This window comes from Mytilus californianus, unplaced genomic scaffold, assembly GCF_021869535.1.
Source record: "Mytilus californianus isolate M0D057914Y unplaced genomic scaffold, xbMytCali1.0.p SCAF_3, whole genome shotgun sequence".
Lineage (NCBI taxonomy): Eukaryota > Metazoa > Mollusca > Bivalvia > Mytilida > Mytilidae > Mytilus > Mytilus californianus.
The window spans coordinates 12,819,999-12,841,165 of NW_026262679.1; the positions used below are offsets into that span (position 1 = coordinate 12,819,999).

General features: G+C 32.0%; 2 protein-coding genes across 3 annotated transcripts in view; one reads left to right on the top strand and one right to left on the bottom strand.

The window, feature by feature from the left end:
* The first annotated feature begins 3,454 nt into the window (after positions 1 to 3,454).
* Positions 3,455 to 16,549, top strand: LOC127732972 (perilipin-2-like). 2 transcript variants are annotated; one of them, XM_052242219.1, is made up of 10 exons: positions 3,455 to 3,612; positions 4,271 to 4,521; positions 5,082 to 5,167; positions 6,210 to 6,320; positions 6,558 to 6,732; positions 7,322 to 7,494; positions 7,811 to 7,945; positions 8,373 to 8,540; positions 8,941 to 9,063; positions 13,816 to 16,549. In XM_052242219.1, the coding sequence occupies exons 2-10, from the start codon at positions 4,278 to 4,280 to the stop codon at positions 13,927 to 13,929; spliced, it is 1,329 nt and encodes a 442-aa protein (XP_052098179.1). In that variant the 5' UTR covers positions 3,455 to 3,612; positions 4,271 to 4,277; the 3' UTR covers positions 13,930 to 16,549. The 2 variants fall into 2 exon arrangements, with proteins under 2 accessions (XP_052098179.1, XP_052098180.1); XM_052242220.1 differs by lacking the exon at positions 13,816 to 16,549 and adding an exon at positions 10,321 to 10,515 and having other exon boundaries at positions 3,456 to 3,612.
* Positions 16,550 to 20,053: 3,504 nt separating this feature from the next.
* The window catches only part of LOC127732976 (46 kDa FK506-binding nuclear protein-like), a 43,114-nt gene continuing 42,000 nt past the window's right edge, over positions 20,054 to 21,167 (bottom strand). The window contains exon 13 of the mRNA XM_052242226.1: positions 20,054 to 21,082. Coding sequence (XP_052098186.1) covers positions 21,004 to 21,082 — 79 coding nt within the window. The 3' untranslated portion in view covers positions 20,054 to 21,003. The remainder of the gene's footprint in view (positions 21,083 to 21,167) is intronic.

A 21,167-nucleotide genomic window follows, 5' to 3' on the forward strand; every position in this document is an offset into this window, starting at 1 on the left:
GATGTGGTATGAGTGCCAATGAGACAACTCTCCATCCAAGTCACAATTTATAAAAGTTAACCATTATAGGTCAAAGTACGGCCTTCAACACGGAGCCTTGGCTCACACCAAACAGCAAGCTATAAAGGGCCCCAAAAATGACTAGTGTAAATGCTTTCAAACAGGAAAACCAACGGTCTAATCTATATAAAAAAAAACGAGAAACGAGAATCACTTATGAACCACATCAAACGACAACCACTGAACATCAGGTTTCTGACTTAAGACAGGTTTAAACAAATGCAGCGGGTTTAAACGTTTTAATAGGCGCCAACCTTCACCCTACCTGAAACAACAGTGTAACATCACAACATAGAGAGTTTAAGACTTTTATATGTTTTCCTTATCTGCTCAGTATCGCCTGTTTTAGATGATCCGGTACATATTAAATTGTGTTTTTCTTTCGCCACAGACTGTCCACAAAAAAAAAACCCCACCAGTAACTAGACGTAAAAGATAGGTGGAAGATATCATAGGGATAATCAAACTCATAAATCGATGAAAAACTGACAAAAACTAAAACCGACCAAAATTAATGACAAACAACAACAAAACACAACATAGAAAACTAAATGGACTGTGCAACACGAATCCCACCAAAAACTGGGATGATCTCAGGTCTTCCGAAAGGTTAAGCAGATACTGCTCCACATGTGATACCCGTCGTGTTGCTCATGTAAGTAAAATCTCGGTGATAAGTCAACTTCTGTGATCTGGGAACAGTATATCAATATATATGTTCCTGTTGTGATGTAAAAAAAAGAAAGTACAACTTTGGCAACTTTTTTATTATGTATTGGGAAGCACAAAAGATGCCAACTAAATATAGATGAATATCTCTTTGTGATCGTCTTAAAACGAATCCCACCAAAAGCATGGGTGATCCCAGGTTTTCCGAAAGGGTGAGCAGATACTGCTCCACATGTGATACCCGTCGTGTTGCTCATGTAAGTAAAAACTCGGTGATAAGTCTACTTCTGTGATCTGGGAACAGTATATCAATATATATGTTCCTGTTGTGATGTAAAAAAAAGAAAGTACAACTTTGGCAACTTTTTTATTATGTATTGGGAAGCACAAAAGATGCCAACTAAATATAGATGAATATCTCTTTGTGATCGTCTTAAAACGAATCCCACCAAAAGCATGGGTGATCCCAGGTTTTCCGAAAGGGTAAGCAGATACTGCTCCACATGTGACACCCGTCGTGTTGCTCATGTAAGTAAAAACTCGGTGATAAGTCTACTTCTGTGATCTGGGAACAGTATATCAATATATATGTTCCTGCTGTGATGTAAAACAAAGAAAAAACAACTTTTGCAATTAACTCTGACTGTTTTATTATGCATTGGGAAGCACAAAAGATGCCAACTAAATATAGATGAATATCTCTTTGTGATCGTCTTAAAACGAATCCCACCAAAAGCATGGGTGATCCCAGGTTTTCCGAAAGGGTAAGCAGATACTGCTCCACATGTGACACCCGTCGTGTTGCTCATGTAAGTAAAAACTCGGTGATAAGTCTACTTCTGTGATCTGGGAACAGTATATCAATATATATGTTCCTGCTGTGATGTAAAACAAAGAAAAAACAACTTTTGCAATTAACTCTGACTGTTTTATTATGCATTGGGAAGCACAAAAGATGCCAACTAAAAATAGATGAATATCTCTTTATGATCGTCTTAAAACGAATCCTACAAAAACCCATGGTGATCTCAGGCTTTTCAAAAGTGTAAGCAGATACTGCTCCACATGTGACACCCGTCGTGTTGCTCATGTAAGTAAAAACTCGGTGATAAGTCTACTTCTGTGATCTTGGAACAGTATATCAATATATATTTTCCTGCTGTGATGTAAAACAAAGAAAACACAATTATTGGCGATCGTCTTCAAACAATAATATTATTGTGATTTCATCTGCAAGAATCATCCGATTTACGACGAAAAAAGTGTGTGTTTGTGTTGTTGAGGTGTTGTTGGGTGTCTCAGTTTCATTTGATACTATTCTTTTTATCAAGTCAGTGAAGCAAAAACTTTGTAAAAGTTTAAAATTTTGGAACAAAAAGTAGTAAATTAGATATTTATTTCAAACTAAAAACTTGTTTTCTAAAGAAATTTATCTATCTTTTAACTATTTTCGATTGAGAAGTGCCATATGTTAAATCAGAACCAGTGTCCATATGATATCAAAATAGGAAGAGTCAGTATAACACTTTATATTTAGAAAGAGATCGCGCAGAGGCTATGCAAAAAATATACTCTTAATTTGGTTGAAGATGAACAACATTTTAATAAGTTGTCCAGCAAACAATGATGTTAGAGAGATGTTTTTAAAGAGATATTTTTTAAAGAGATAAACAATATTTGTCATTACTTTTCAGATCTCTCAATTGAGGAAAAAATTGTTTGGTATTTGTCTGTTCTGAAGTATTTAGGGAATTGTATTATTTTAAAAATGTTAGACGAAACGTAAATTAAGACACTTAACAATAGTGATATGATAATTACAACGAAATTATGGTTCTCGTCCTGCCTGGATTAAATGTACATGGGTTATATTGGACGAAGAAATATATGTAGGTTTAGAACATGAACTATATGAAATTTAAAATTTCATTTCAATGTGAAATTATTTTTTTAACCGAAAATCAGTGCTTTGATTTTGCTCATAATGGGTCTCAAGTTGGTTTCTTAGGCCCAGATTTTAAATTTTATCGTCAATTTTTATGTAAATATTTATTGATAAGATCATCCCCTACTCTGACTATATTAAGGTATATAGGATTTTTTTTCAGAACCGTTTGGTGTGCACAATATAGGAGGGTAGGAATGGGGTACCCCACATGACGAATGACGGTAAAATATTTGTAAGAATAACGTTAACGATAAATATTTTACTCCTTTTGACGCTAACGGTAGCTACAAAATGAGATTTGACGAATGACGATAAAAAAAATAAGGCTCATTTGACGCTAACGGTAGCGAAAAACGGACGTTTGACGCTTGACGATAAAGGGCATTCCTACCCTCATATAGTGGTGAATAATACAAACTAAAGAAGAAGAAGAAGGGTCATATTTTGGAAATAAACAAAAATGTACCGATTAAATGTTACAATATTTTCTGAATATAAACTACGTAGTAATCCTCTTCGCGGCACGAAGTGATCATGTTTTTTGGTATATCTTGTCATTTATAGGGGTCAAGGTCAACATTGATAAGCCACGTCATTGTCAGCTGAGTAAAGGATTTCCCTCCTGGGTAGATTGAGGGTAAATTTTCTTTCTTTGCATATGTTTATCATATTGAATTTGAACTAACCATAAAATGAATTTATTGTATACCTATTTGCCAAGTCGACTTTTTAATCATGGAACAAATCCAAATGACGCAGGATATTTTTTTTAATTAAAAGAAATACCTTATCGACCCTCAATTGCATCAGGGTAGTTTCCGTGACGTCACATAAGGAATTTCGGACTTTGATCCCAGACGTGTGTTTTGAGCTTATCAGACAGCTTATAAATCCACAAAGCGGTGTTGGTTTGTCAAATTAAAACAGATATTGTGGTAAGTTGCACTCTTTTTTAGAAAAAAATTGTTTTATTAATCCCATATCATAATGAACAGAATGGTGTTTATTTAAAATTTAAAAAAATGTGATCTACCAGAAAAGGGGATCTGATACACAGGCACTTGTTTTTGTAAATGGGGGTAAACCCTCCATGGCATTGACAGAAACAAGTGCCTGCGTGTGATCAAAGACCCTATTTTTCAATTTTTGTCTGGTCATAATCGCGTATAAAAATAAGTTTAGGGGCACAGACAATTGTTTCTGTAAAGCAAGGATTTGTATATTTATACTATACAAATCATAGTGTAAAGAAAACAACTCGTTACAGGGATGGAAATTTAGATTTTCAAAGTGGTAGCCTACAACTGTATATATCTAGCTTTTTTTTGGTGATTTTTGAGCTCCATTGATTATAAATATATCCTCTAATATTAACATTGATTGATGATTGGTGTTTAACGCCACTTTCAACACTATTGTACTATTTCGTGACGGACAGTTTCATTGGTGGAGAGAACCACGACCTTCGGTAGGAAAACTGACAATCCTAGTCAATTAAGATTGGAGTCGAGTGTACCTGCTCTGTGTGGGATTCGAACTCACAACCTCAGTGTTGACTGGCTAGTGATTCTAATATTAACATGTTGATTACAGAGTTTGTATGTACAGACACCACATGCAGGAAAAACAAAGGATAATGGAAGAACAACAGTTCATAAATCAACTGGGAAAGATCCCTGTGGTCAGTTCAGCCTGGACGCAGGCCTACAATCTCTACCAGAGAACTAAAGGATCCAATGAATTACTGAAGTCCTCTCTTAACATGGCAGAGGCCGGTGTTAAAACTGTGGTTGATACGTCAGTAGTGTTTGGTAAACCATTGGTAGAACGATACCAACCACAAAGTAAGTTCTGTAGGTCAATATTTAGCGTTGGTAAAGGGGAGGGGGATTATGAAAAGAAAAACATTTTTATTTTTAGGCCAAAAAGAAAGCAGCCCAGGAATAGATCATCTGATGTATACAACATTGAACCTAAGGTGTAAGCCTCAGCACATTGTATTAATAGTATTCTGTCCAATGATGGTCGTGATAGTAGTCATCCTACATACATGTACATACATTGTATGGTGTAAAAGACATATTTCAACAATACATTATCTGATAGCAACAAAAATACTTCATTAGTAATTGTTAATCTACAAAAAATGTATGTCATAGTTTAGAACATACAATTTAATTAAATGTTGCAATTTAAATAGACAAAACTAGCTTTTAAATTTAGGATAGAATGTATAATATACATTAAGGGGTGAGTCTAGTATGGCTTTCTTAGAAATTTCTGTCAGTATATCTATAACTATAGTCAATGATTATCTCTATTCTGTGCTATAAACGAATTTTTTATATTAAAGTCACTTATTTTGTAAAGATTTACTTGTGAATTAAAAATTTCTATTTTACAGTTGTAGAAAAAGCTAACAGTTATGCTTGTGAGAAATTAACCCAATTGGAAGAGAAATACCCTGTTATCAACAAACCTACGGAAGAGGTAAGGCTACAAATATTTTTTAATACTACTATAAAAAAAGGAGATTTGGTATGATTCCAAAAGAGACAACTACATTTATCCACCAGAGATCAGATGATGTTGATGTTAACAACTATAGATCATCATAAGCCATAAGGACTTCAACAATGAGCAAAACTCATACTGTATAGTACTGTAAGTGATAAAAAGCCTGAGATGAAAAGATGTAAAATAATTCAAACAAGAACACCAATGGCCTGATTTGAGAGTAAAAAAAAACAATGTAACAGGCAGCAACCAACAGCAACCACTGAATTACTAGCCTATGGCTTGGTTAAGTAAACTTCAAATCACTGTGAATTATTTAGGATACATGCTTTGTCTTGAGAAGGTATTGCTTCTTTTGGTGGAGTCATTTAAACTAAGTAAATCATTTTACATTAGATTTTATTTAGTGGCTAAATCAAGTAATTAGATTGGTACATTGTTGTACTCTTAAGACATCAGTACATTTTATTCATGGAGGTAACAATGTCTATATATATGATTTGTGATCCTTTTCACATCTGATATCAATCAAGACTTTATACTGGTTCAAAGTACACACATGTCATCTGAATTTATATCAATCGAAGGTTATACATTTAAAACATCATGTTTTCTAAAATGTATATCAATTGAAGGCCAGATAAGGTTTCAAAAATAGAATTCCCTTGACATACTTATTTTAAAAACTTTTCTGACAAGTAGACGATGTCTGACCTGTTAACTGATAACATTGACACCAGAACATGTAACAGTGTAAAAAACATTACTGTGCAAATGGGGAAAATATTACAATCTATGGTCATGATGGTTAACAATAACTTGATGAAAAAAGGCAATTTATATGTGAAGTAAACCAAGCCATGAATGTGTGTATGTTAAATTTCTATAATCATTTATGTCATTTGGCTATTGAAATTACATATATATTTATTTTTATTAATATTTTTTGTAAATGTACTATCAGATTTTAATAAATCTTTGCCAGGTATGATAAAAGATTATTTGACTTTTGTAGTTAATGGAAGATGGTAAACAGATGTATGATAAGTATGTGAAGCCAACAGTCGATCGTGTGGTAGCTGTCAAGGATTTCACAGCTAATTCTTATAACACTGGAAAAGAACAGGTTAGTTGTATATGCATTTTAAGTACAATTTAATCATTTGATAAAGCAGTGTAGCAGAAAGTAATCTATTAAATGCTGCCTATGTTCATACTACCAGTCCTGTCTACCACTTTTATCTGAAATAATTGTAGCAAAATCAAGAAACTAATAATGACCAAAAAAAATCATACAATAACTGCAAAGGATTTTCATATATAAAATGTAAAACTGATGTTGAAATGTTTAATTCCTCAACAGATAGGAAAGGTAAAACAGATTGGATCAGCCGTGACAGAGTTTGGTTGTAACCAAGTGGCCAAGACCATGGAGACTCCATATGGTCAGTTTGTGTCCAGCCAAGTCAATAATGCCTTAGATTTTTCAGAACAATATGTGGAGAAATACTTGCCAGAGTCTGACTCTGAAGATGAAGGTATAATAATTATTGTATTTACACTGTATATGTTTAAAGTTAGATTAGGATAGTTTTTTACAGGAAAAGATGACTTACGTGTATACCGCCAATTGAAGCTTGTGTTACAAGGATCTCACAGGAACCATATTGTGTTCTATATTTTAAATCTTCAATAATTTTCTTCTTGACAATGCTCTTCCTATTTTAATTCCGTTTCTGGTTGACAACACATACTAAAAAGTTCAATAGATCCAAAAGACAGAGATAGATATGAAATAATAAAAATAGATATCAAGATTATTTGGCAACATTTCCTGTAGCCTTAAACTTTAAGTGAATACAAAGATATTCCAGTCTTTGATGTTAAATAAATGATTTATTTAAATATGAAAATATCTTATCTATCCCTATTACTCGTCAATAAGAATACAGGTTAAAAGACTCAGGTAGAATAAAGTGACAAATATACTGGTTAATAAGAATGTTTAAACTGAAATTTATATGATACAGTTAAAATTTATATTAATATGGTTGGAATGACCACCAAAGTATATCTTTACAATCTTATATAAATTTTTACATTAATACTTGCAATAATAAATTACAGAAAATGTGGAAAAGGAAGAAATGGATGAATACCCACCAAATGCTGTAACAAGAGCTACTAGTCTGACAGGGAAGGTCCGTAAGAGGATGTATAACAAAGCCATGAGAGATATGAAGAGGTTACAACTGAGAAGTCAAGAAAATCTGGCTAAACTTAGCTTTACTGTAGACTTGGTAAGATTTGGTCTTCTTTTTCATGCTTATTGATTTTAAGGCAAAATTGTTGGTAAAAGTAGACATTGACCATGTTGACCCTTACAGATACATCAACATATCACCTGTTAGTCTACCTTGAAACGTTAGTGACCTACAATATACTGTAATACTTTATGTAGAAAAATATACTTGAAAGGTTAGGTTAAGGGAAATCCAGAAATGTAAAAAAATAAAGAGTAAACCTAATTTTCCCCCCAATTGCAAAACCAGCTAAGGAATTTCAAATAGTTCTACTCTCTTTTTAATTTTTGTAATGTTTTTTGTGTCTTCACAGATTCAGTATGCTAAGACTAATATTGAAACAGCAACAGGAAAGGTGACAGGATCTTTTGGAGCCGTTCAAGATAAAATGACCTCAGTATGGTCACAGATTGTTACAGAAGAAGATGAAGTCCAAGAAGTTCCGAAGGTAAATTCTTGTTTCCTGGTTAAAAATAACCATGAGACAATAAATTCAGATTAAAAGGTATAGAAATGGAATGACATACAGTCCCAAGGAATTCCAAAAGTAAATTCTTGTTTCCTGGCAACAAAAACCATGAAACAATGGATACAGGTTTAAAGGTATAAAAATGGAATGTAAATCATGTCTTTTTTAAGATTCTTACTTGAATCTGTATGGTTATAGAAATAAGTGTAAAATTTTAATTCTTTTCTTAATTAAAACAATTTTGAACTATACTAAATATGCAGAGTAAAGAATTATATTTTGAATTAAGGAGATTTGATATAGGGGGATAATAAGTTAACACAATAATGTATTCTCCTTCTGTTACTAGTTTTGTTTATGATGACTCAAAATTATTACATAGAAAATGTGACATTTTGTTTTGCAGACTCTAGAGGGACAGTCGATTGCTGTAGCTAGGAATCTTACAAAGAAAGTCAAGATAGGAATAACAACATTAACATCTTACATCCCAGAGTCTGTACAGATTACACTTAAAGACAGAATTGACCAAGCCAAACAGTATTCAGATGACCTAATCAAATCTTTCCAAAATGTAAGTTATTTATCTATGAGTCTAAATAGATAACACTTCAAGCCAAACGATATTTAGATGACCTTGTCTTAAACTCCATAGGCAGTCTTCAGAACTGAATAGCATTTGAATATGATCCTTAACTGGGTTTCACCTGATCTTCATTCTAAATATAGGAATGTATATGTTACAGCTAGATAGATGTTGTACCTGTAGAATACATCTCTGTAAATTTTGATTGGCAAGAAATCAAATATTTTTTACAAACTATCTTGAATTTGATTATGTCTTTAGTATAAAAAAATATTCTCAAAATGTATTGCAGATAGTAAAATCACTGAGAGGTGTTGAAATAGAATTTTTTTATACAAAGTTGAAGTATATGAAATTGAAAGTCTTGAATTATGTTTTTTAACTGCAGGTTGACTCTTATGAAGAAGTTCCTAGTTGGTTGTTAGCCCAGGCACAAGAAAAAATGGGATATGTACAAGAAACAGTTAGCTTCCTTACTGAGTACCTTCTGTCTAAGCCTCTGGACTGGTTGGTAGGTATCAGAAACACCTTGGAGGGGGACTTCATCGGTCACTTGCATGACCAGTTAACACTTTTAAGGGAAACAAACCTTTCTTGATGGACTGTTGTTATTTGATTTTCAAACAAATTTCAAGTGAGTAGGACTTTGTTTCAAGTCTATCCTCATGCAGTCTAATGTTTGATATAAGTCTGTCATAAAAAATCCTTTTCTGAATGTACATGTATTTAAAGCATTTAAAATCCACAAAATTACCTCAGACCTTATGCAGTTGAAGACAACCTTCCAAAATTTTGGTACGTTTTTAATGGTCTTAAGAATTCCCTCTAAAACTATCATAGGTTTTCTCTGTTTGTAAATACTATTTCCAGTGTGATAGGTAGAGTGTAAAATTTCCAAGGAATTCCACCAGACTTTATGTAATCTAAGTCTATTCCATTATAATTGGCATCATTTGAACATCCTTTAGGAGACCTTGGTGTCATCTAAATATTATCAACTGTCAATAGTTATGACATGTTTCAAAATATTACAAATATAACAGCACCACAATTCTGTTTAAATACACAAATTGTAAATACAAGTACACCAAAATATTACAAATATAACAGCACAATTCTTTTTAAATACACAAATTGTAAATACAAGTACACCAAAATATTACAAATATAACAGCACAATTCTTTTTAAATACACAAATTGTAAATACAAGTACACCAAAATATTACAAATACCAATACAGGAATAAAGACAATTTACATTGTATTTATTACAATCACATTAATAACTTTAATAATGAACACAAAAAAAATGTGTTTGAGAGAATTTGCACAGTACATTTAGACTGAAACTGATTTAGCAGTTATATTTCTGCTATAAATGGAATACTCCTGACAAAAATGGGAGAATAGAAGTCTTAACTAAATACCAGTTCTCCCAGAGTATTTCCAATACCTACTTGTTCACTCCTCCTCTCTATCTGTCTCTTGAATGTTACATAGTAGATGTATATTTAGTTTCTCCTATGAAAGTTTCCATTTATAGATGTCTCTCTGTTGTTGGTAATTCTAATAAGCATGAGTAAGAAGAAAAAAAGATTTGCATTTTTAATTAATTTATTTCTAACATTATGAATGGATTGAATTTGTATTTCCATGACATGCTGTCTAATCTACTAACCAATAAGAAGTTTAGGTTCTTGCATTTGAACTAACTTTCATATGATTGACAACATTATGCGAGAATACAATGTATGTATAATTTTGGTAGATACCCAACAGAAAAAGACCGGAGGAAAAGGAAGATTAATCAACAGAAAACTGGACAATTTCTTGTATGATTCTGATCTGCAAGATGTGATACAAAATGCTAGGATTTTACTATGGGAATGCATAATTGACATTTTTACATATTCTTTTACTATATGCTATGAATATTTGTAAAAATAAAAATTTATACAAATAATTGTTGTGTGTATATATGTTGTTTCCCTCACAGACAAACTATGTACATTAGCATCCATGTACATGTCAATGTTAACTGTTGTGAAATGTGCTCTCAGATACAGCATGGACTATTCCTGTTATAGGGTGAATTGACTGTAGACCTTTTCCTGTATTCATTCCTGTACAATTTCTGCATCTTATCCTGAACAATTCTTGTTCTACTGTCATATGCAAAAATAAAAAAAATAATGTTTACTTGAAATAGCCTGCATATTTCAAATAAAAAAGAAATTAATTGTGAATGTTTTTGTCGAGCCTTCGACTTTTGTCGAAAAAGCGAGACATAGCGATCCTACATTCCGTCGGCGTTGTCGTAGTCGGCGGCGGCGTCCACAAATATTCACTCTGTGGTTAAAGTTTTTGAAATTTTAATAACTTTCTTAAACTATCCTTGATTTCTACCAAACTTGGACAGAAGCTTGTTTATGATCATTAGATAGTATCCAGAATTAAATTTTGTAAAAAAAAAAATCCTGTTTTTTCGTATTTTACTTATAAATGGACTTAGTTTTTCTGCCAGGAAACATGACATTCACTCTGTGGTTAAAGTTTTTAAAATTTTAATAACTTTCTTAAACTATCCTGGATTTCTACCAAACTTGGACAGAAGCTTGTTTATGATCATAAGATAGTATCCAGAATTAAATTTTGTAAAAAAAATAATCCTGTTTTTCCGTATTTTACTTATAAATGGACTTAGTTTTTCTGCCAGTTAACATGACATTCACTCTGTGGTTAAAGTTTTTAAAATTTTAATAACTTTCTTAAACTATCCTGGATTTCTACCAAACTTGGACAGAAGCTTGTTTATGATCATAAGATAGTATCCAGAAGTAAATTTGTAAAAAACAAAATTCCATTTTTTCCGTATTTAACTTATAAATGGACTTAGTTTTTCTGCCAGTTAACATTACATTCACTCTGTGGTTAAAGTTTTTAAAATTTTAATAACTTTCTTAAACTATCCTGGATTTGAACCAAACTTGGTTAGAAGCTTGTTTATGATCAAAAGCTAGTATCTTGAAGGAAATTTTTAAAAATTTTGTACCTGTTTATCAGTATTTTACTTATAAATGGACTTAGTTTTTCTTCCAGTTAACATTACATACAGTCTGCAGTTAAAGATTTAAAACATTTATTAGATTCATAAACTATCCTGGATTTTTACCAAATTGGGACAGAAGCTTCTTACAATCAAAAGATTGTATCGAAAGTAATATTGTTATTATTTTTTTTCCTCATTTTTGTTGAGCCTGCGATTAACAGCAAAAGTAGGCGAGACACTGGGTTCCGCGGAACCCTTACGAATTTTTTTAATGTGAAACTAAAGGATGTTCAAAAGATGTTGCAACTTAAAGACATTAACCTTGAAGAGAAAAAAAAATGCATTCTCTTTTAGCACTACCAAAACAATTACCGAAATGACATTTATCAAAAGTGTAGAATGCAAAATCCATAATTTGCAAAACAAGCTAAGTTCTGCTTTCAGTTAATATGTCATTCCCTTTAGACAGTATAATTAGAACTTATGACTCTATTGACTCCATACAAAAATTATTGTTTTTTTATTATGATTTTTGACCAAATGAAGCATTTATGCCTAATTATAATCTCTTGAAATAAAAAAAATAGATGACATGGAATTGTAAACAGCTAAAACTGAAGCAATCAGTTGACTCCTTATAAAAAACCAAAAAGGAATATAGCAAAACTTAGATGACTGCTTAGTTAATAAAGAAGTTATGAAAGGGAGAATCAAAACTCATCAGTCAAAGAGAGATAGAAAAAATCATGATGAAAAATGACGAAAAGAGAAACAACAGTCTACGATACACTTTATAAAAAACAAAAGACGAGCAACATGAACCCTACCCAAAACCAGTCGTGATCTCAGGTGCTCCAGAAGGCTTATCAGATGTTAAGAACCGTTTCATGTGGGGAGGGAGAGAAGCTTGAAAGATATGTTTACAAAAAAATCTTCTTGATTTTTGTCTTGCCTCAACGAAGTAGAAAAAGCTGTACAATGTATAAGTCTGTGATAAGGTCAGTTCAAAGGGAACAACTAATGGCTGGTCAATGATGTATGGTTTGCAGTTGTATAGGCACATCTCATTTCCATGGAGATTATTTGGTCCAATCCCGTCAGTCTTGCTCTCTTGACTTGAAATGTTTGCTTAGTTTACATGTAAAAGTTTGTGATTAGGTCAGTTTAAGGGGTACCACTATTGGTAGGTCAATGATATTTAGTATGCAGTTGTATAAACATTGGCACATCTCATTTCCATGGAGATTATTTGACCTATTCACTCAGTCATGGTCTGTTGACTTGGAAACTTATTCATGTTTGCATATCAAAGTTTGTCATTAGGTCAGTTTTAAGGGGAGCCACTATTGGTAGGTCAATGATCTTTGGTATGCAGTTGTATTAGCATTTGCACTCCCATTTCATTAGAGATTATTTGACCCCGCACCCCTCATCATGATTTATTGACTCAAAATTTGCATGGTTTACCTGTTAAAGTTTGTGTTTAGGGTAGTTTAAAAGGAACCACTGATCATATGTCAATGGTTTAAAAATAAGTAGACGTGATATGATTGCCAATTAGACAATTCTCCACCAGAAACAAAATTACATAGAAGTTAACAACTATAGGTCACTGTATGGCCTTCAACAATGAGCAAAACCCATATCGCAGACAGCTATAAAAGACCCAGAAAAATTCAAACGAAAAACTAAACTTTTATATACAAAACAATGAAAAAAGTCCAAAATATGATATACAGCAACAAACAACAACCACTGAATTAAAGGCTCCTGACTTGGACAGGCACATACATAACAGAATGATAGTTGGTATTGAGTTGTATTAGCATTGGCATTTCTCATTCCATTGAGGTTTTTTTGCCCTGCACCGTCAGTCATAGTTCATTGTCTTTGAATATTTTTCCTAGTTTACATGTTAGATAGAGTATTGCCATTCAATTCCAGCATTTGCATAATACTATCAAAATACATAAAGGCAAGGCATATCTCTGTGTCAAAAGTTTATTATTTAAAGTGTAATCCTGGCGCTGAAGAAAACGATGTTTGTCTTGATTTCACTTGTTGTATAATTGACAATTAATAATTCATTACCAGAAAAAATATTTGATCACCAAAAAGATGAAAATAATATCAAAAGGGCATAATGTGAGCAGTTCATCTCCAAGGTGTTATGTTATTTTTTATAATAGTTCACAGACATTTGTTTTGTTTCAGTCACCAGAGTTTGATTTAGATGGTATAAATTTAGCTGACCCTGTGATGGACCTATCCTCCAATGGCCATGCCCACCATGTGCCTTTTGATGGGGACAACACAGACAATCAGTAATCTACTAGGCGACATTCTAATATGTCTTTCATACTTATATCATAGGCTTTACCATATCTGTTTGTTTAGGAATCAGTAGTTTACAAACATGTGCTTACCAATGAAATCTAAAGAATAAACATAACTCATGTGGTTATAAAACAAATGTATGATATTGAACCATTGAACAAAAGTGCTTTGTTTCCATACTGTAATTTATTTTAAATATATATGAAAGATTGTAATTTAAAGTTATTTTATTATATGTACAAAAGGAGATCTGGCACTTATATCAATGGGAAAACAACCCAATGATACAATGACAAATCCCCCCTTTTAGACATTTAAAAAAAAATCTATGGTGGATAGATGTCTCATTGACAATCATACCACATCTACTCTTAATAGACAACTATCAATATGCTATTGGAATCATTATCATTGGTCTCTTGCAATAATTTGTTCAGGTAATTATGAAAGTTTCAGAAAAAATTTCCCAACTAAGGTCCCAATTATAAATGAAAGTGAAAAGGTTAATGGTAATGTATTGATATGGTAAACACCCTGTAATTCTTTTACTTACTAGTTTTAGTTCCCTTATAGAAGTTGAGGGAAATTATTGAAGTATGTCGGAATGCACCTCTAGAGCCAGTTGTCATTAGATATATCAACTTTTAGATAATTAATGACTTACAATCATATAATTTGGTGTAAGAATGCATTAAGGGGGTATTACAGCTTCTTTCGAAAAGTAGGCCATTCAGACAGAACTCTTATTCTTCTTGACTCAGTATTTAAACGTCAAAGTTTAATTTCATGAGTTAGGCTTAACAGACCTTTCCACACTGAATGGAAATTGAAAAAATTTAGCCATATTGAGGACATTGCAAACTTTGAAATTGTAGATAGCAGAGTATATTTTTTAATTCTTTTTCATAAGATTATTTTGTTTGTTTTTGAATAGCATTATGTGTTGTAAATAAAAGCATAACTTATCTGTTTTGAGCCATCCTCCTACATGTAATATCTGTATGAATTTTCTAGTTCTTGGATTCATTTTAGATAAATAATCAACAATCTCTTAAAATCAAGAAGCTGTCATACCATTTCACATGAAAGAATATGTGCAGGTTTTTCTGCTAGCAAAACATTTTTTTAAGCCAGCAAATTAATAAATAGATGTTATTGTGCAAGCAGCTGTGTCATTAACTTGACATTTTTTTAAATCAATTGCTTTCAAGAAATGGGAAGAATAAAATGTATATACTCATTCTTTTTTTCCTGCTATTTCACAATGTAGTGTTAAATTTGGTTGAATTGCAGTTGCATCTGGTTTAATTATCTCCCCCTGAATTTAACACTTTTGTGTAAAGTTATCTCCTCTTGCCAAATTCAGTAGGTCAATATTGTATGTTTCTTTAATATATATTATTATGAAAAAAAAATAATGAATTCCCATTTTTGCATTCAGATTGCAAATCATAAAACATCTGATGCAAACTTATTTACATTGAAATCTTCGGTCAGAAGCTCAGATGTGTTTATGACTATGACCAACTTTGCACACATGTGAGATAAGAATGTTTTGAAATCAGATCTGTTTCTTAGTTTTTCTGCAAGAAGTCAGAATTTAGATCTTGTAATATTGCAAACAAGCCATGAGTTATTATGATATATCTAAAAATATTTTTAAATAGTAGCCAATACTGCCAAAAGGTTACCATTCATATACATTAAATCTGAATTTACAGCATATAGATTGTATTTTTTCTCCTGTCAAATAAAGTAATGCATAGTGTACAAATTTTATGAAATCCTTACAGCTTAGTGAAATCCTGATTATTGCACAAAAATACATTGCCATCCTATCCTTTGCACACATATTTCATTAAACTGCCTGATAATTTTGTAATGAAATTTGCTGTTCAGTGATTATTTTCAGAAATATGTGGTTTGGTCGTATCATTTGCTTTGGTTGTACATGTACCATGCTGTACACACCTCTATGCAGGTGATATATGTAGTACATTGTTTTTTCATATATGTGTGTGTCATTATAGTTGTTGTTTTGTTATATTAGTGTTTTCAGATCAGTTTTAGTGCAAAGATTACTTAGAAATCCAATATTTTAAAGTGAATATAACTTTTTTTTTATGTCGCAGTCTCAGAAAAAAAATTTATGTTTTAATGTAAGAAAAATAAATGTACCAGTATGTGTAATAATGTAAATGCTGTAGTTTCATTAAGAACAGTTTACAAAAAGGCCAACATTTTATCTATAGATTGTTTTTTTTTTAATTCTGATCAGTTAAACAATTAGAAAAGAGTGCAAAGTAATGATCGATCAAGATTTTTAATTTTTTATCAGAAATTTTTTATTTTAAAATAAAATAAAAATTTAAATCATTGTTCTTAATAAAACCCTGTAATAGAATAGAATGTTGGCCAATTACTAGTTTTCTTTTGAGATTAACTTGTTACTCATTTAGAAATCTCATGAAATCCTAAGTAATTTATATTTTTTATTTATTGCCTTTATTTTCAATATATTTTATCATTATTCTTGAATTGCAATTTTACTGTGTTCATTCTTTGACAATCAAATCTATAAATATAAATTAAACTCATTTTATAAGCTACAGATCTTTGTCTTTCTTAATAGCCTTGATACTGATACAAAAACTAAGTAAAAACTCTTAATTTCCATAGTTACAGTAATTCACTGTAAAGACAATAGATTATGAGAAAAAAATAGAAAATATCAGCTGTGTGGTTCTGTTACTGTTTTATGGTCAAGTAAGTCACTGGTTTATAGAAACAAGACCAATACTGAATCTGGACATGAGTCAATGCATGCAATTGATTTCAAACTTTTGGCAAACATGAAGTAGCTGCATGGCAGATCTAAAAATTGTTTACACACTACAACTTAATATTATCAAGCTACAGACCAAATATAACATAATTAGCTTCCATAAAGCAAAGAAAAATTTGACAAGCATATTTCGTGAACAATGAGAGTTGTAAACTAACAGCAAACAGCAAGTAGCTGCACCTTAGATCTAAAATTGCTTTCACACTACAACATTATCAAGCTGCAGACTAAATAATCATTCCCTCCATAGAAGCCAAGGAAACTTTACAGAAATTAATCTACCCAAGGTCATTGGATGGACGGACAGACGGAGTCGAGCAGTTACTTAATCTGCTTTCACCATTGTGACAGGTAAAAAGAGTTATACTTAGTTAACCCTGGTGACACATTCTAAATGTACCTCTCTGGTGTTCAGTAAATGTTTATGCTAATTGCATAGATTGGACCCTCTCATTTGTTTTAATGCTTCTTTTGACTGTGAGCTTTTAGAGCTTATATTTGTGTGGCCAATCCAAAATTTACATGAAATATTTGCCACTGGATATTAATCAACAATTAATCAATTAGTGTGTGGCTCTCTGATTTTCAATTACATATCATATTTATTGTTTTAAACACTGATTGTCAAACATATTTATAGAATAACTAATCGAAGAATTCAAATAGAGTTGAATATTTTTCAATATTTGAATTCTTTGACTAGTTATTCTTTTTATTACATTGGCAAATGGCTTTTTTTTATGAAATTAAAGTAGAAAATGTAAGGAACTATATCTTTTTCTACGCATTCACAATTTGTTTTGATCCGACGTTATCGACGTCTTGACAATGCCTATTGTTGTATGACATCAGAGGAGTGAAATAACCATGTTAATTCACAATAAACAAAATTTAACACCAAAAAAGTATACCTGTCAATGGGACACTGTGCCCTGTTCACATCAAAATAATCTTGGTTTGAAATCCTAATTTGGCATATAAGTCTTAATCATAACAAGACCAATACCGGGTCAGGAGCTGCGACTCTGCAGATCGAGGAACATGTTTACTAAGGCATAACTGATCATTCCCTTTCATTTAAGCCAAGAAAGTTTGAAGAAAATTTTTCCTTCTACAATGAATGTCAAATAAATGGAGAAATGTGTCTATGGGCCACAGATGCCCCCACTTGTATAAAATATCCACGAGTCAATGTACTAATTATTGACATTTTCTTTTCTTTAAAGTTAATGACATATATTTCTACATGTTGTGTAGCCTTTTGTCAACTTCCACATACAGATGCAGGATTCACATAGTTAAGACCGTTTTATGATTATAAGCATTGTGTATTAAGTTTCATAACATTTGGTTGAGGCAAACTAAAGTTAGAAAACGGAGACGAAAAATTCAGCAATTTTTATGTTCATAAAGGGGCATAACTCATGAACGGTAAAAGTGATGCCACCCAATTTCGAAAATGACCTGTGTTTTGTGGTAATAAGCATTGCGTATAAGTTTTATAAGAGAACAGAAACCAATTTTTGGGAACATATGGAAGGAACGGACAAGGGTAACACTTAATGCCCCCTCCGCTAGGACGGGGGCATAAAAATTTCAAACCAAAATTTAAAACTATCAGCAAACAAAGTGGCTTCATGGCAGATGTAAATATTGCTTACACACTACAACTCAAGATTCTGAAGCTGCAGACTAAATATTAAATCATTCCTTTTCATAGAAGCCAAGAAAACCTTGAAGAAAGTTTTCTACACAAGGTCTCGAGACTGAAGGACAGATGGCAAAGTGGAGTGGTTACTAGCTACCTGAAAACAACTTTTAACTTGAAACGTGACTTACATACTTATAGAAACCAGTAATCCAATATGCTCTCTCAATACATAAAGGGAACATTGAAAGCCATACAGTTGCCTATAATTGCTTACATCCACTTCATTTGAACTTTGGCGGATAGTTGTCTCATTGGCAATCATACCACATCTCCTTATTTTTAATTTTATATTTATAACCAAGAATCTTAAAAATAGTTTCTATATTAGAGTTTACTATAGCCAAAAAAGAGATTTCCCATGCAGCACCATATGGATTCCATGAAATTGACAGGGGATACACATTTATGGTTTCAAAACTGTTAAGCATTCCATAGAAAATAACTACACTATCAATCATTTTTCAAAAGCAGTGCACCTTTAATCCAAATGATTGTTTGGGTTTTAATAAAAATAAATGGGGGAATTTGTCCATGGGATACAGATGATGCCCCCGCTTGCATATAACATTATAAAGGGCCATAACTCAAGAACTGTAAAAGTGACACTACCCAAATTTGAACTTGATCTGAGTTTTGTGGTAATAAGCATTTTTATAAGTTTCATAATATTTAGTTGATGTAAACTTAAATTAGAGAACAGAAACGAAAAATTCAGCAATTTTTCCAATTTTAAAGGGGCATAACTCTAGAACGGTAAAAGTGACACCACCAAAATTCAAACTTGATTTGTGTTTTGTGGTAATAAGCATTGTGAATAAGTTTCATAACATTTGGTTGAGGCAAACTAAAGTTATAGGACGGAAACCAATTTTGGGACGTACGAACGTACAGATGGATGAGGGTAAAACTTAATGTCCCCTCTGCTACGGTGGGGCATAAAAAGTCTTTCAACTTAAAATATGTATGAGCAAATGAAATTTACTTGTACATGAAAACTTGCAAGGAATCCTCAACATGCTGCAAACTTATAACTTTTTATTTAAAGGAGGCTTGCTAAGATCTGTCATTTCCTCCCTGAAATTGTAATAATCGTAAAGTTCTTCTACCCTTTTATAATTGTGTTAGTTCTGCAGAAAATTGAATACCCTAACACCATCTAGACACTTCAGATTTTTGTAATGTCAATGTGACATAAATATGTTGAAATTGACTTTTTTTACCTAAAAACAAAACCATTTTTTACACATAGTTTTTGGTGCAATCAGTTATTATCCATGGCCTTACTCCAGAAGGTATTTTACCCACATATCATCTTTGTATCAGATATCTTGTAGCAAGACATCTTTTGGGGTAAAGCTTTGGCTTATATCAAAGTATTAATGACAAGTTCTGAAAATGAGGCTATTTTGGCATATTTTGCAGTTGTGCATGAAATGCAAGAAGTTTGAAGCCCTAAACAAAATGCATAAGAAACAATTCTATTGGAGATGCATCTAAAAGGAGTTGAATTGCATTTTTTTCTATAATTTTCTGGCTTAATATAAAACAATAACTGTAAATAAAATATTCATTATATAATATGTAATAAAATCAGAAGAACAAATATCTGTAGTGTACATCAAAACAATTAAATCTGATATTCATAATAGCACCACACACCAACTAACCATTAACTGTTACCACAGAGATATTGTCTCGTCTTTTTTACCTTATATAAATTTTAACAATTTTTGACCCTGCTGTTCCTGTTTGACCTAACAAAAACTTTAAAAATTATTGATGCAGCTGGATTCAGCAGGCTTAAGTTTTCTGATTCTGCAACTCTCCTCTCCAGTGAAAACAAGAACCTTCCAGAGTATAGGATTTCTCATCTGCTTTATCAAAATACTTCCATAACAGAGACCAAGAAAGGATAAACATCTTACATGACCTTCCATCAAGTGAGGTCAAAATATACTATATGTATAGAACCACTATCCTATAATAAGTTGCAAGGGAAAATAAAAGAAAACTATGAAAAAGGGATTGGATCATAATTTGTTTCTCAGCTGTTATAAATTATTAAGGGGCAAACTGTCATTTGGATTGGACATTAATTTTTGAGAATACACCTCAATGTTCTTTCCATATGATTTCAAAGATGGCCAAAAAAAAGTTTGAAAAAATAATCAGATAGATAATAAAAGATATGTATTTAGTGATGACAGTATTATTAATCATTCTTCCATTTGAGCTGACATGTCACATTAAAATCAATATACTACTATGGTTATTTCACATTTAAAAATCATCATTCAGAAACAACTTATGCTAAAAGTTTGGTGTCATACAGCAGTAAACAAATGTTTACAGACATTACCATTCATTCACACAGGCTTGCTCAGCTTCAGATAAACTGGTATTTACTTTCGCTTTTACATCAATTAGTGCAATTAATGCCCAATGTCAAACTTAACAATGTATCATATTATCTTTGAACACATTCTGCACGTACACAATTCTGTAAATTTCAGCTGACTGACTTTAATTCAACTTCAAACATTAATGTACTGCCAGGTGGAATGGGTCCCTGCCTCTGGTTACCATACCTAGAAACAAGACGAACATGCTTTACATTTACAAATTTATAAACAATCCATACTTTACGTTGCATCATAATGTTTACTTTTTATG

Coding starts and splice junctions, on each gene's coding strand:
- LOC127732972 (XM_052242219.1), top strand. CDS start 4,278: ATGTACAGACACCACATGCAGGAAAAACAAAGGATAATGGAAGAACAA. Junction 5,168..6,209: donor TCAACAAACCTACGGAAGAG/GTAAGGCTACAA, acceptor TGACTTTTGTAG/TTAATGGAAGATGGTAAACA. Junction 7,946..8,372: donor AAGTCCAAGAAGTTCCGAAG/GTAAATTCTTGT, acceptor TTTGTTTTGCAG/ACTCTAGAGGGACAGTCGAT.